This window comes from Motacilla alba, chromosome 6 (genome assembly GCF_015832195.1).
Source record: "Motacilla alba alba isolate MOTALB_02 chromosome 6, Motacilla_alba_V1.0_pri, whole genome shotgun sequence".
Lineage (NCBI taxonomy): Eukaryota > Metazoa > Chordata > Aves > Passeriformes > Motacillidae > Motacilla > Motacilla alba.
The window spans coordinates 2,162,307-2,177,401 of NC_052021.1; the positions used below are offsets into that span (position 1 = coordinate 2,162,307).

General features: G+C 58.5%; 1 protein-coding gene across 5 annotated transcripts; it reads right to left on the bottom strand.

The window, feature by feature from the left end:
- Nucleotides 1–6,418: 6,418 nt before the first annotated feature.
- Nucleotides 6,419–15,044, bottom strand: CHST3 (carbohydrate sulfotransferase 3). 5 transcript variants are annotated; one of them, XM_038141356.1, is made up of 4 exons: nt 14,934–15,010; nt 12,295–12,469; nt 8,855–9,059; nt 6,419–8,709 (listed from the first exon to the last, which is right to left on the bottom strand). In XM_038141356.1, the coding sequence occupies exons 3-4, from the start codon at nt 8,989–8,991 to the stop codon at nt 7,479–7,481; spliced, it is 1,368 nt and encodes a 455-aa protein (XP_037997284.1). In that variant the 5' UTR covers nt 8,992–9,059; nt 12,295–12,469; nt 14,934–15,010; the 3' UTR covers nt 6,419–7,478. The 5 variants fall into 5 exon arrangements, with proteins under 5 accessions (XP_037997284.1, XP_037997283.1, XP_037997286.1 ...); XM_038141355.1 differs by lacking the exon at nt 12,295–12,469 and having other exon boundaries at nt 14,934–15,044; XM_038141358.1 differs by lacking the exons at nt 12,295–12,469; nt 14,934–15,010 and adding an exon at nt 12,501–12,624.
- Nucleotides 15,045–15,095: the final 51 nt, after the last annotated feature.

A 15,095-nucleotide genomic window follows, 5' to 3' on the forward strand; every position in this document is an offset into this window, starting at 1 on the left:
GAGAAAATTTTGATTAATCTGTGCAATATAAACCTGCAGAGCTGCTAAACAAAGAGGCACCTGTCCTGGCCAGGAGATCCAGGAGCTATGAAAGTCCAGAGGCTGGGAAATATCCCCAGGGTAACAGTGCTCCAGGTCTGTCTCTGTCTTTTCTCCTGGTACTGGCATGGTACCTGTGTGAGGAGGCTGCTGGAAGAGCCTGGCAATGGCTGGCTGTGGGAAAAGCACAATTCAGTGCAAAAAGTGTGAGAAGCGAAACCCACCTCCATTTTTAAAGGGATGAACTCTACAATTTAAATCTGATTTAGGCTCTTCTGTAAAATCACATGGACAGGCTTGCTTGGCACCCCTTGTGTGTGAAACCATCCCGGGGCAGGGTTCTCCTTACCTGTATAACTTCCTTGTTATTTTGTCTTCCTGGAGCAAAGCTGGACCAAAGTCCCATTCCTAGCAGATGAGGATGCTGAGAATGAATTGCCACTTCCCAAAAGCTGCTTTCCTGTCCCCCTTCCTCTGCACCTTTGTGCCCAGCTGTGTGTTTTCCAGAGGCAGTTTTGGGCTTTTCATGACAGGCATTTTCCTGTATTTTACAGCACATACCCACTGATGAGAGCAATCCATTACTCCCGCAGTACTCTGTAAATTTCCCCTGTCACCTGATGTTTTCCCCCTCCAGGTATGCATGAGGGCTACTTCAGGTGAACCCAGTTGGACAACAGAAGATCAGAGCAACCTTTCAAAAAAAGGAGGGAAAATTTTCTGGGCCGGTGAGTTGGAGATGCACCAGCAAGCAAGAAAAGTCACTGGCAACAAGAGTGCCCAGAGCAAACAGGGAGGGTAAAAGGGGCCTTTGTGAAAACCTCATCCCAACCCCAGGCAAGCAGGAAGAAACTCAGAGTACCCAAAGCTGAGGCCAGTGGGAGCACTCAGTGTGCAGGTCACGGCACAGGTTTGGCAGATGGGATGTTTGGATGATTTTCTCCAACTGGGTGCACACAGGTGGTGAAAGTTCATCAGCCTCAGAGAGGGGTTTTTCTCCTGCTGCTGCTTGGTGGGGCAGGGATAGGTGGACAGGCATGGGGCAGTGATTGCCCTGCCCTGCCCTGCCCTGCCCTGCCCTGCCCTGCCCTCTTGCAGCTCCTGGACCTTTCCTCACGTGGACCAAATGCTTCCTGCAGGATGGCAGGGGGAACAGGTGTAGGGAAGGGGCTCTGTGAGATGGTCTTGCCCCACTTTGCCACTCTGAGACAGGCAGCATGGGTAAGTGTGCCTGTCTGTGAGTCCTCTCCTCGTTAGGTGTAATCCAACATCATCCAGAGCTAGGAGACATCCCTCTGAGCATGATTAATCCACGGATGGGTACAACAGCTGCTGCAACAGTGGGGAGACTTTAGGACGCCACAAGTGTCCCTGCTCTGCACTGGCCCAAATCCCTGTAAGCCTCTGCATCTTTGTCCTGGCCTCCCTAAACATCAGGGCAGTTTGGCCTCCCTAACTTTGCAATAACCCAGACAGGCTGGAAGAGGGATAACATTCCTCCCTTCACCCTCCTCTAGGGAGCAGTTCTCCCACCGGGGCCAGGCTGAAGACCCCATCCTCCCCTGCCACGCCTGAGCTGCTGGAGATTCTTTCTGGCTCACAGCCATCTCTGCAAAACCCCAAATGCTCTCCTGTATCAGCTGCCTCACACACCACATTCCCTCTGCCCACGGACATGTCCTGCACATTGTCCTGTGACAGCCCCGGTGGCACCAGTGTGGCTGCAGCTCTCTGGCTGTGCCCCTCGAGGATTTGCTTCAGGGAAAGGAGGATTTTGAGTCTCCCAGAGGTGAAGGATTGCTCTAAACAAACTGCCTGGCCCATCTTGCCCCCCAGTTTCCCATTTTGCCTGGGTGAGCTGGTTGCCCCCCATGCCTCAAGGAGCTCTGCTTCAGTCAAAGTGGAATCATGTCAGTTCAGGGCAAAGAATCACCTGGAAAAACCAATGCAGACAGTTCCTGGCTGCTTTTAAGCATCAACACTGGCTATTTTATACCTTATACATAAAAATCTACTTTTAGCAGAAATCAACAAGGTTCCATTTACACTTACTCTCTCCCTGACAAACCTCATTTTTCATTTCCAGTTTTTCAGTGCCTTGAGGAGACAAGCTGCTTCCCATGGATAACAGCACCAAAATCACTCTATTTTGGTCAGGCTGGACCAGTGATGTGTATTTATAGCAGCATCTCTGTATATGCCAGCCTATAAACTGGTCACAGATCCCAGCCAGGAAAGGGTGGGAAAACCCCAAGGGTGAAATGCAATGGTCTCTGCAATTAAATGGTCTTTGCATCCATGAGAAGAGCCATGGGGAGCTGGGATCTCCCTCCATCCCACCGCGGGGCTGTGCCACAAAGCTGTTCTCCTTTTTCCTGGGATCACAGGGTGCTCTGTGCCAAGGTGCTGCCCAGCTCCTCTTTTCCTGCACAATACAGCAGGATGAGTTTGCCAGGCTCAGCGTGCTGTGGTGACAGGCTTCACCTCACCTGCCTTCACCACCTACCACGGGGGGCTCAAACCAAGGCAGGTTTTGGGGAGATGGGGTGAGCAGGGAGCAAGCAGGGCTGTCCTTCCCCTTGGAGGAAACCCCAGCTCAGACAGATCCTGCAACTGCCTTTGGGTTTTGTGGCAGCTCTTTCCTACCCCTCCAGAGCCAAGCACGTAGCAGAGATTGGGAATTTTACAGGAATGCCATTTTGTGGGAATTCATCCCTTACTGTGAGGTGATCCAGGCAGGTGCCCACAAGAAGCTTTATCAGCTTTATTCATGTCAGCTGCCTGGCCATAAGGATTGCAGGGATCTCCTTGGAAATGTTCTGGCTCCTCCAGCAGTGGAGCCCAGAGATTGACAGTGTGGTGGCAACTCTCTTTTATGGGATAACATGGTTTGTGGCATTAGTCCCTGTGGGGTGGTAGAGAAGCATAAAGGATGTCAGTGGCTGGGGTTTCTTTGGGAAAAAGGAGAGGGATTGTGCAAGCTCCTTTGCTCTTGGGGCAGCTTTTGAGAAAGAACAGCTTTCACTCCTGATGTGGAGAGTTTTCTTCCCCTTGCCCCCCAGATTTCATTAGAGTAAAAGCAGAGCATAGAATAAAACTGTGTCCTGAAAAAAATGGGCCTCACAGACAGGCAGCCTTTGTCCAAAGGTGTAATTACAGGATAAATATGGGATGCAGACCAAGAAATGCAGTCTGGTCAGGCATGCAGTCTCTTAGAAAAACACAACAGAAAACAAGGTTGTCATTTAATGCTGAAATGCCCACATGTGCTGCAGCCCTTGTGGGTCCCTCGCTGCCCCATGGATCTCCCCTCTGACCTGGTGTTTGGATGTTTGGATGGTGCAGCTGTAGCCGTGGACCAGCTCCCTGCCAGGACCACACCAAGCCCCACGACGGAGAGAAGGAAGGAGTTGATCTGGCCTCCAGCAGAAGCCAGTGGGGCTGGGTGAGGGCATTGCTGGTGTGATGGATTTCCTTCCCTCCAGCCCCTGTGCAGAAATCCCCTCCGATAGGGCTGCGAGGAGACATGGGGGATTAGCTCATCCGATCCCATTAAATGGAGCTGGAACAAGTGAGGAGAAGGGTATGGGAGGTCAGGGCAGCCAGCACAGCAGCCACCACCTCTGTTGTTTGGGAGAAACCTCATGCCAGGCTGGAAAAAGGCCTTTTTATGGATTTCTGTGGACCTGCCTGGCGGCTTGGCTTCATGGCCCAGCAGGGCCACCTGGGTGTTAAAGTGCAGGGCATCTGAGGTGGCATTTCAGAGACCTGCCCACCTTGACCGCTCCCTTACTTAGATTGCCCACAGCTTCTGCCTCAAGAAGGGCCTCTTCTCAGCAAGCCCAGCCATGTCAGCATGGCCCCAGGCAGCTCTGAGTGCTCTGAGAGGGAAGCAGAGAAGCAGCAGGATGTACCTGCTGTCCAAAGTCAACTCCGGATTAGACCAGTTGGAGGGAATCATTTCCCAGAAAGATCCCATTTATAGGGCAACAGGACATCCATCATTTGTTAAAGTCTCACTGGTGCTACATCATCTTGTGTCTCCTGCAATGACACTTCTCCAAGGAGAAGCAGTTTTGGCTGGTGGCCCTGTCCCACAGGACACATGTCCCCTCACTGTTCTGGGCTGCTTGTGGAAAAGGTCTCTCTGGTGATAATTAGCATCACCCCAATGTTCCTGAATTCCCCCCAAAGCACAGCTGCAGCAGGCTGGGAGGTGAGCCCGGAGGCGCTACAGCTGCAGGTTGTTTCATTTCCTTATTTTAAACCAAGCTTTAGTACTGCTTTATTTCAGAAAACTTAGGTCTTTTGAAAAGAGGATTTTTTTTAAATTTTTTTTTTTTTTTTGCATTGGTGTCTATGAGAAAGGATGAGGCTGCATCCATTGCAGCCCCTGTTGTGGGCTTCCTGCATGGTCTGTAGCAGGAGGCCCCTCTTGTGGGAGCACAAACCTCCCCCCAGGCAGCTCTGGGGGAATTCAGCTGCTCCAGGCTCGAAGGAGCCTCGTCCCCTGCGGCTTCCCGATGCGCCTGGAGCCTTGGGGGGGTTTAATGGGAGCAATTAGCCCCGTGGGTTTAATGGGAGCAATTAGCCCCGCGGAAATCTGCACGGGTCGGGGGCATGTTTTCTCTCTGTCCTGTGACGGTTTTGATGGGAAGCTGGAGGGTGTCCAGGAACAATTGCTCATGCTTGGCTAGCAGCGCCGGGCTGGAGCCAGCCGGGGCAGAGGCAGCGCAGGTAAGAACGGGCGGCCGTCGTTGTCCCCTCTGGAATGGTGTGGCCAGCAGGAGCAGGGAGGTCACCCTTCCCCTGTACCTGGCCCTGCTGAGGCCACACCTGGAGTGCTGTGTCCAGCTCCGGCCCCTCCGTTTGGGAAGGACCTTGAGACGCTGGAGCGGGTCCAGAGGAGGCGACGAGGCTGGAGAGGGGCTGGGAACACAAACCCTGTGAGGAAGCACTGAGGGAGCTGGGGGTGCTCAGCCTGGAGAAAAGGAGACTCAGGGGTGACCTCATCACTCTCTACAGCTCCCTGAAGGGTGGCTGTGCTCAGCTGGGGTTGGGCTCTTTCTCCAGGCAGCACTGCCAGAACCAGAGGACACAGCCTTGAGCTGCACCAAGGGAAACATAGGTTGGATATTAGGAAAAGGTTTTTTACAGAAAGGGTGATAAAATTCTGGAATGCTCTGCCCGGGGAGATGGTGGAGTCACCATCCCTGGATGTGTTTAAAAACAGGCTGGTTGCGGCACTCAGTGCCAGGGTTTAGTTGAGGTGTTGGGGCTGGGTTGGACTCGATGACCTTTAAGGTCTCTTCCAACCCAGTCTATCTGTTCTTATCTGTTCTGTTCTCCGGCCTCGGCTCAGCCCAGCTCCCGTTTCCCTCGGCGCTTGTTTTCCGTGTTCCTGCATTTGCCTGTCCTTGCCCCCTGGACTCTCTTTCCAAGCCCCGAAGCGCCTCCCCCCGCGGTGGGATGGGAGGGGGATGCCGGCCGCTCTCCAGTGTCCCCTCTTCGGCTGTGGCAGCTCAGTAGCTACTCCCCCCTCGTGCTGTTTCACAAACAATTACCCTAAAATCACATTCTCTGCAAAAGCCAACCTAATGGTGCTTTACCAGAGGCATTTACCGGGACGCTGCGTCCGACTGCGTTCCCTGTGCTGGCTGAGCTCTGTGGGCTTTTCCCAGCGCGCAGCTGCGGAATATCCATCTGACCTCAGCGACCCTGCTGCTTTCCCAGCAGGAAGCCTCCGAACAAAACCCGATTCACTCAGCAGCCCCAGGGCTGCTTGTGATGCCGAGAGCTGCGTGTGAGGCGGGGAGGAGGCTGACGCTCTCCATCGCCTGTGAGAGAGGAGGGTATGCCAAAAATCTCCGCTTTTTTGTGTCCTTTCCCCATCCAGCTGGCACCGAGCGCTCTGAAATCACACCTTGAAGCCTGGTGCTGCCCGGCCCTGCTCGGAAAACCTCCGCAGCCGGGGCGGGCGGGCGGATGGCTGCCCGGGGCTCCGGTGCCGCTGCTCCCCGCCGGCCGGCCCCGCGCTCCTCAATGCTGCCTCTGTTCTCCCTCTTGGGTCAAAAACGCGGCTTTTGTGAGCTCAGCCCAGCCGCAGCCCTGCACCGGAGCCCCAGCACGTTCCTCCCGGCTGGCAAAGCGCAGCCCAGCTGTGGCCAGCTGCCACCTCGTCTCATTTATTTATTTTTGCTTTTGGCCAACAGCTCTAGTTGGGGAGAAGGGGCCGTGCGGCTGCTGGGACCCCTCAGGATTCGCTGGCAAGCCCGAGGTGGAGACAATCACTCTCCACCAAAATGCTTGACTTCTCCCTCAGGTGGCTGCCGTAACCCAAAATATCTGGGGGAGAAAAAGAATGAGATACAAAGAGGGCTAAAAATAGGCATTTTAATTAATGAAATGTGAATTGGAGAGGGCAGCTTGGCACTGGGTCAACATCTGCAAATGGCAAACACTCTGAAACTCCCTGGGCCTCTACCAGGTTTGGCCACCCATCAGTGCTGTTAGCACGTATTTCTGGGGCTCCCCCCGCGCAGGGGACACCCACCAATACTGAGGAGACAGGAGATGCTTTGGACTCTGTGCTGGGGGCCTTGTTTTTAATCAGAGAAGTCTGACCCCCTTTCAGCACCGCCGAAGTTCACAGTCGCTGCCGCACGGGGGCTGGGGAGGTTACAGCCCGTCAGTCCCCAGGGGCTCTCCCAAGATCACACAGAAGGTGGTCTCCAGCTAAAACGTGGTGGTCTCCAGCTAAAACATGACCTCTCTTCTGGGTGTCTCCCTTCGTTGTATGTTGTGCTGCTCTGATTTTTGGGCTTAGCTCCTTGGCCAGCCTCCCCCTCCTCTTCACATAATAAATAAAAAATTCACCTGGTATGCAAATACACAGGAGAAAAAAGGAAACAAACCCAAACCTCCAAAACCAAGTTTGAAGAGCACCAAACCATAGTCACCTCATTTTGTTGTAGCCCAAGTGCCGTCCAGGGCTCTGTGGGCAGTTTCCAGTCTCTGCTGGTGTGTGAAGGCACTAAACCAAGAAGGTCTCTGGGCGCTTGCTGACACCACAGGGATTTTGTCTTTGCCTCGTCCCAGCTGGCATGGGGGGGTGGCAAGGCAGAGGTGCTTGGTCCTGTCTCCCTCTGCCTGCCATCACCCTCTTCTTCCTCAGTGCAGCTGCCGAGCAGGAGAGGCGGCCCTGTTGCCGACCCCACCGCCCCTCACCCTTACCATTTCCCCATTCCCGGAGAAATTGTGTAATTCAGGCTCTGCAGGACCCTGGGGCCAGCTCTGCCAAGATGCTCCGGCTCCTGGGGCTGCCATCTGGCAGCAGCGAGGAGCATTTTTGAGAGCAGAGACCCCCCAGGTCGTCTCCGGACCGGCCGGGAGCACGGCCGCAGCCCCTCGTTCCGCCCCGCCGCCGTGGCCCCGCGCCGTTACGTGACCCAGGCGGGCTGTGCCTCCTCCAGCAGGCTGAAGGAGCGGTTGGCCAGCGCTGCAGGGCTGCTGGCCAGCTTGTAGCCAAAGAGCTGCATGGCTGGGGCGCAGGCGTCCTGCACCACCTGCGCCAGCTTGAAGGGCATGCTGAACCGCCACTTGTCGAACTGCTCCGAGGAGTTCTTGCACGTGGAGTAGACGCCGTTGCCGTCGGGGGGAGCCTGGGTGTTCTTGCCGATCCACTCCTCCACCTGCCGGGTGAGGGGCAGCCCGGCGAAGCGGAACATCTCCCGCGCCTTCTGCAGCGGCGCCCGCGCCACGTCCTCGTAGCGCACCAGCATGTAGCGGCCCCGCAGCCAGCCCGGCCGCCGCAGCCCCAGCTCCGCTGACACGCGGATGCTCTCGCAGTGGCCCCGCAGCCGCTGCACCTCCTCCTCGCGCAGCGGAGCCTCCCCTTCGGACGCCCACTTCTTCCAGGTCTCGTACTTGCCCGAGAAGGCCACCATGCGTGAGGCCAGCACGGCGCGGGGGTCCCGCACCAGCTGGATGATGCGCAGGTCCAGTCGAGGGTCCTCCGCCAGCGGCTGCAGGAACTCCAGCTGCCGGATGCGCACCGTCTTCAGGGCCACGTGCTGCTTGCGCCGGCACGCCTCGGCCGCCAGCGTGATGTTGAGGGGGCCGCAGCGGCGGTTCTTGCAGTAGTACTTCTCAAAGACCTTCTTGGTGCTGGGCGTGCAGACGGGCTCCTCGCACAGCGAGTGGCTGGAGCCCCGCCGAAACAAGAAGGGCGTCAGGTGGCCCTCGGGAACTGGTGAGATGAAGTTCTCTAAGATGTAGAGGTCGCAGAGGAGGAGCTGCTTGAGGACGTCTCGGTAAACCAAGGCAGAGCCCACCGCGCTGGCTCCCCCCGGCAGGAAGGTCACCGTCTTCTCGACGTGCCAGAGGGGCTCAAAGAGGTAGAAGATGCTGCCCTGCTGGTTGAAGAACTCGCCGACGAAGGAGGAGCCAGTGCGGGTGGTGGCCATCAGCAGGACGTGCCGCCGTGGCCCGGGGTCCCCGTCACCTGCCAGCTGCAGGGTGATGTTGTACAGGTGGGACCTCAGCTGGGAGAAGGCAGCGTCCAGCTCCTGCAGCGAGGCCAGCGAGCCGTTCTTGGCCGGTGCTGGGCTGACCTCAGTGCTGTTGGCCTCTGCCAGTGCCTGCGGGGACTGCTTCAGCTTGTCCGAGACCCTGTGGGGAGACCCAGCCCGGCCTGGAGGACAACGGGACCACCCTGCATCCCAGTGGGGACTTGGGGGGCTCCCGCTGCATAGGAGCTCAGGACTGGGGGAGAGGGGCTGCAAACCTTGGCGTGGCTCAGATGCCCGCTGCCTACCTGGAGATGAAGTTGTTCTCCTTCTCGATGATGACGAGGCTGATGACGAAGACCAGCAGGACGGCGTACTTGCTCTTCATCTTCAAGCAGTGCAGCAGCTCCCGGATATCCTGGGGCAAAGCGCGTCGGATCTCCATGGGGAACACACACGGGTCCCTCCTGCACGCCAGGAAGGTGTCTTGAGCTAGGGCCTCGCCAGCCCTGCCTGTGGGGAGAAGACTCAGCATGGTGACGGTTCCCTGCAAGCAGGGTCAGAGGCTGACAAAGGCTGGACAAGAGCAGTAAAAAGTGGAAGCTCCTCCCTACTGCTCCATCCCACCCCCGACTGCTCCATCCCATTCAGCAGCTGCCTGAATGCCCCATCGCTGCTCCTCCTCCTTCCCAAAATATATCTGCTCGACAGGACCCCCTCCCACTCTTCCACCAGCCACCCCTGCCCACCCTGAAACCCAATCCCTGCCACCCGACAGCTGCCTGCTTCCCGCTGGCAAAAACCTGCTGCTGCCAGCGAGGGAGCCCCCGCATCATCCGGATCTTCGGCACATTGTGGCTCCCAACCTCTGGAAAGGGGAGGGTTGGAGGCTCCACCGTAGGGCCCCAGTGTGGGGCTGAGCAGCTTCCGCCTTCCCCCAGCATGGCAGCAGCAGCTGCTGAGCCTCGGAAATGAAACCCAGAGAGTTTTCAGGAACAACGGCGGGCCGGAAAACACTGCTGCTGCCAGTCCCTCTCGGGGAGTAGAATGCTCCGGGGGAGGTTTTTGCCAAAAAAGAGGGGAAAAAAAAAAAAACCAAACCAAATGATGGCGCAGCTGCTTGGTGTGGGATGCGAAACCAGGAGACTTGGCATCCCCGCCCAGCAGAAAAGACCCGCCCTCCCCAGCCTCTCCTTCAGCGCCCGAATCGGGGTGTTGCTGGAAACCGCTCTGAGTCACACCAAACCCACACCCCAGCTGGAGACTTTGGGGGCCACAGCCGCTCTTTCGGGCTCTGGGGCAGGTCCCCAGTGTGCAGACTTACACCCCTAGGCCTTGCTGGCACCTGCCACCTGCCCGGGGTGACGCCGTTCGCTCGTCCCGCTTTCTTGGCCAGACTTTCGGTGACTCAGGGAAAGTCTATTTAGCCTTGGCTGCGACCCCGGCAGCCCGTCCCAGCCCTGCTTTCAGGGTGAAGGAGGGGAGCCAGGCAGAGCCCCATCCTCTGGGGGGCCTCGGGGTTTGCTGGAGGGGAGATGCCCGGGCCAAGCCTCGGCATCTGCAGCCCCCGGCAGCGGAGCGTGGATGGGGAAGCCCTGCCAGGCATTGCGTCACGTCGCAACCTCTTCCGCATCGTGCTCGGCCAAAATGAGCATTTTTTAGCGTTGCTCGCTGAGTGCCCCTCCGGCTGGGAAGGAGGGAGCGTGAGCAGGAGGGGTGGGATGTGTCCCGGGGCCAGGGCAGCACCCCAGCCTGTCAGGTTCCCGGTCCTCTCTGTGCGAGGACCAGGAATTTCCCAGCTTGAGCAAAGCACTCAGCTCCCGAGGCTTGGCTTCCAGCCATTTCCTTTCCAGCAAAACCTTCTAAAAAGAGACATCCACACCCACGCACCCAGGAAACTCAGGATTTAGTGGGATGCAGGGACTCTGGAGAGGCCTGGCAGCCCCAGAGCCCTCCCACAGTGGTCCCCCAGCTCCCCCCTTTCAGCAAGGGGCAGCCCCGGCACACATGTGTGCGTGTGTGTGCTCGTGTGTGTGTGTGTTTAACAGCCCTGTTAGTTTAGTTTGTCATCACGCCGCTCCTCGGGGACAGGCCAGCAGCCGGGGCAGGTGCCTTTCGCCAGCCGCCCCTCATATTCCGCCCTCCTCGGTCGTGCCCTCTCGATGACAGGATTTGTCGGAGTGTTTGAGCAACCGAGAGAAACAAATCAAATACACGAAGTCCTCGGTGTGCGGCCGCGTCTCCGAGTCACAGCGTCCCAGGCAGCGGTGATCGGCATGCCTGCCCTCGCCTGGGGCTGGGGACAGTCCCCTCGCACGGGGGACGGCATCAACCGCTTCCTCACACAAATCCCTGGACAAAGCCAGCCCCGCGTTTTCCCCCTCTAATGCCCCCAGCTGCCTGACCACAAATGAGCCACAGAGCAGGAATTATTCACGGGGGTGACACAGAGAACCATGTCCGGCAGCGCCGGCAAAACCCTCCTTCACAGGCGCGGGGCAGACATCGTTCACTAAATCAACAACCGGCTGCAAATCCTGCCCGGGACCCGCGGGGCGGCAGCGACAGGCGCGGGGCCCCGGCAGGGCTGAGCTGTGGGGCTGGGGACACGAGGGTGACCTGGTGAGGCTGCCTGGCATCCCGAAGCTCTTCCTTGCTGGGGCCCGCGTGGCGCAGCCCAGCTGGGGCACTGTGCAAGCCACAAGTGCCCCTTTGTGAGGGGAACAGAGGGGCTCTGTGTCCCCTGCACGTTCCCCTCCAGGGCTCTGCCGGGATGGGATGGATCAGGATCAGGAGAACCATCGGGATGCTGCTGCTGCTGCCCCAGGGTGCCCTGCCAGTGTCCACTCCTGGGGAATGCACCTGTGTGAGCAGACGGATGGATGGACATCACCCCTGGAGATGGTAGGCAGTGTCATCTTGCTCTCCACGTCCCAAAGCAAAGAGGAATAATTTCCAGGAATGCTAAACTGAGATGCTGCAGAAGGCAGCACCCACAGCTCAGATGCTGCTCCCTGCCTTTTCCTATCCCTCAGGCTGGAAGTGCTTTTCAATTCAGCAGGGATGGCTGCAATTCCTATTGCAGAGATCTATGGATTTCCCAGATGAGTTAAAGCCAGGAAAAGGAGCTTTTTTTGGGTGGTGTTGGGGATTTTGTTCCCATGGAAATCTGCCCAGGTGGGATCCTCCACTACCAGCAAGTTAACTTAACCTTGCCACAGCAAGAAGGAAGGACTTGGACAGTAACGGAGACACCAAATCATTCCAGTCCACTGGAGCAAGTTGTTTTGTGGGATGGATGTTCTCACTGGTGGTGCAGGTGGGGTGAGAAGAGCAGAGGCCCTGTGAGAGGAAGGAGGGAAGGGCTGCTCCTGTCACCCTTCTGCAGGGCATTCCACGGGACTGTCTGGCTGGCAGAGCAGAGCAGGGGGTTTGAGCTCTGTTTTGGGAAAGGAAAGGTCTTACACAAAGCCTTGGGGCTCTCCTTCCCCAGCTCTGGCTGCCCTGAACCCCCACCAGGTGAGATCCAGGAAAGAAAGATGCCTGTGGCTGCCAGGGGCAGCCAGCTGGAGGTGAGACTGGATGAAGTCACATTTTCCTCTGGTGATTCAACAGGCAACAACTGAGCTCTGGACACAGAAAGGCAGTGAAACACCCACGTGCAGGAGTTCCCTCCCTGCCTGAGATCCTTCTGACGATCCAGCCCCCATCCACTCCCATGCATCCCTCCATGGAAGCCCACAGTGACCTGCAGCTGAGCTCGCTGCCCCTGGCGCTGCTGCTGCACTGAGTAATTCCCTCCACGGTCCTTTACTTCATCAGACTTCCATCAGACACTGGGATCAGCAGAACACAGGGGCGGAACAACAAAGAGATAAGGAGCACGGGCTTATCTGCTCTCCGTGCTGCTCTTTGTCTGCAACCTGGGAAAAAAAAAAAACCCTCTGTATTTACTCTTTCAACTATTTCCGCTCCCAGCTTCCTCCCGAGGCTGGCCTTGGGAAACGTGCCACCAGAGCTTCCCACTTTGCTTTCATCTCCCAGCAATTTTCATCCTGGTCCTGGCTGTCCTCCAAGGCATGGCACAAGCACAGCACTGCTTCGGTTTGCCCCGCGGCGCAGCTAAGGAGCCTGTCCAGGCAGGTATTTTTTGGTTAAAAACATGTCTAGTCAAGCTAAAAAAAAAAAGAGGGGAAAAATGTCACCTCCTACGATGTTTATAAAGTTGCTGAGAATAGTCACAATCCTCATCAAACTGAAGCCTGGAAACTGCCCATTGGAGGAGAAAGTTGGGAATGGAAAGTCCTTCTGACTCAGAGGTTACACTCAGGAGCAGCAGCAGCACTGGCACAAACAGGCACCACTGGAACAACTTTGTTTTCACTACACGAGCTCTCAAACTCCAGGTGCATGAGGTTGTCCCCTGTCCTCTCTCCACTGTCCTGCCTGCTCTCTGTGATGACCCAGATGAGCCGTCCGTGTTCCTCGTGTCCCAAAAACCACTGTGCAGAAGGGGTGTAGAGGCTGCTGAGGGCACAGTAATGTTGGTGACACGACCAGCACAGGCTTCATGGCCAGGACAGACTGGTCTTTTCTCTCCCTCACCTTGGTGGTGTCCAAAGAGACACCAAGAGTTTCCTCCTGACCCAGCAGAGAGGAGAGCTGCTGCTCCTGTCCCTGGTGAACCCAATGGGGCTCAGAGACATCGGTGCTGGGCGTGGGGATAGAACACGTGCATCTGCCAGGCAGGGACCAGCCTCTGGGCTTGGATCTGGACCAGGACCCAGCTAAAACACCTTCCACCTTGAAACCAACCCGTCGGCAACCACAGACACAGCTGGGGTGGGGTTTGCAGCACCACCTGCGGCAAAGGTGCGCGATCGAGTGCACCGAGCTGCTGGGCAGCGAGGGGGGCTGCAGAGCGGACCACCAAGACGGGTGAGAGGACGTTTGCTCGGCGCCGGTGGCACAATGCCGGCTGCTGTGCGTGCCGGCGGCCCCCGGCCACGCTGGGAACCGCAAACGCCCGACCCTGCTTCAATGAGCCCTTTCTTTGGGGCGCAGAGCCGCGGTCCCTCCCACCGCCCCACACTCCTTCCCCTCACTGCTCCACGCTCGCCTGGAAGCTCCTCGGCCAGACCCACCCCGAAAGCAGGGATACGGCGCTCCCTGTGCCGCCTCTGCTCCCCTTTCAGCCCGAGGCGGGCGCCTGTAGCGCTCCAGGGGTGCAGAAGGGATTGGTGGCAAGAGATGTTGGCGAGGGGACAGTGACCTGTGCTCGAGTCAGCACAGGGAGACTGGGGGTGTGAAATCGAGCCGCACGCTGAAGCAACATGGCAGATGTGGAAAAATCGCGGAGTTAAACGCCTGTCCTGGTGTAGTGTTGTAAATCGTTGGCGGTGGAAAAGGAGACGCTTTCCTCCAGGCACCAAAGCCAGGCTCGGTGCAAAGGCAGTGGGGCGTGGGCAGCTCTCCCCGGCGTGGCCGCGAGCAGATGCTGAAATCCCCGCAGGCACTGAGGGGGGACTCTGCTGGGATAGCCTTTCCCCCCAGGGTACCCCCATGCCATCCGGGGCCCGTCTGAGGCCGTGAGGGTGTCAGAGTCCCAGCTCCGGCAGAAATGTCGCTGGCTCCCGGGCGCCGGGAGCCGGCCGAGGGCCAGCGTGCCCTGGTGGCCCCGGGACAGGAGGGGAAAGGGTGCGAACAACTTTCCAGTGCTCCCTGGTAGCGGCTGACAGGACGGATGATGCAACTCCGGGATGGTTGTGAGAAACTCATTTTCCAAAGTCTCCTTCTGTCGCCCCAAACGCGCTCCGCTCCGGACGGAGGCTCGGCGCTGCCGCTGCAGAGCTCGATCCCATTCCATTGATTTTTTTTTTCCCCCCGGGTTTTTTTTCCCCGAAAGAAAGGCGCAGGGAGAGCTGCTGAGCAGTCATGTGCTGGGAGGACTTTCGGCAGCGGGGTGCTGGGATCCGGCTGTCCGCCGAGGGGAGGGAGGCAGCGGAGGAAGGGAGGCACCGCCGGCTCTGCCCCGCTGCGGGAGCGGGCGGCGGGGGGCCCCGCACCGAGACAAAGGAGCGGCCGAGGCCGGAGGGCGCACAAAGGAGCCGGCGGAGCCCGGGGCCGCCCCGCGGGGGGATGCGGCCACCGAGCCCCGGGCTCCCCGCCGGCCCCGCTCCCCCTGCCCGCGGCGGGGGGATGAGCTCGGGGCCGCGGCCCCTCCTCGCCCGCCCAACTTCCCGCAACTCCCCGCCGCGCCGGGAAAGACCCGATCCCCGCCGCCATCCTCCCCCTCGCCCCGGGGCTCCCGCTGCCCATCGCGCCGGCCCCGGCCCCCGGCTGCGCTCCGGCCCCGGCCCCGTCCGTCCCGACCCCCGCTGCACCTACCCGGCGGCGGCCGCTCCGCGGGGCGAGCTCGCCCGGTCCTGCCGTGCGGGAGGAGAGAGAGCAGCGGGTCCCCTGCTTTTCTTCACGGTGCTGTCATCCTCCCTCCCTCTCTCCCTCCCTCCCTCCCTCCCTCCCTGATTCCCTCCCTCCCCTCTTCCCTCC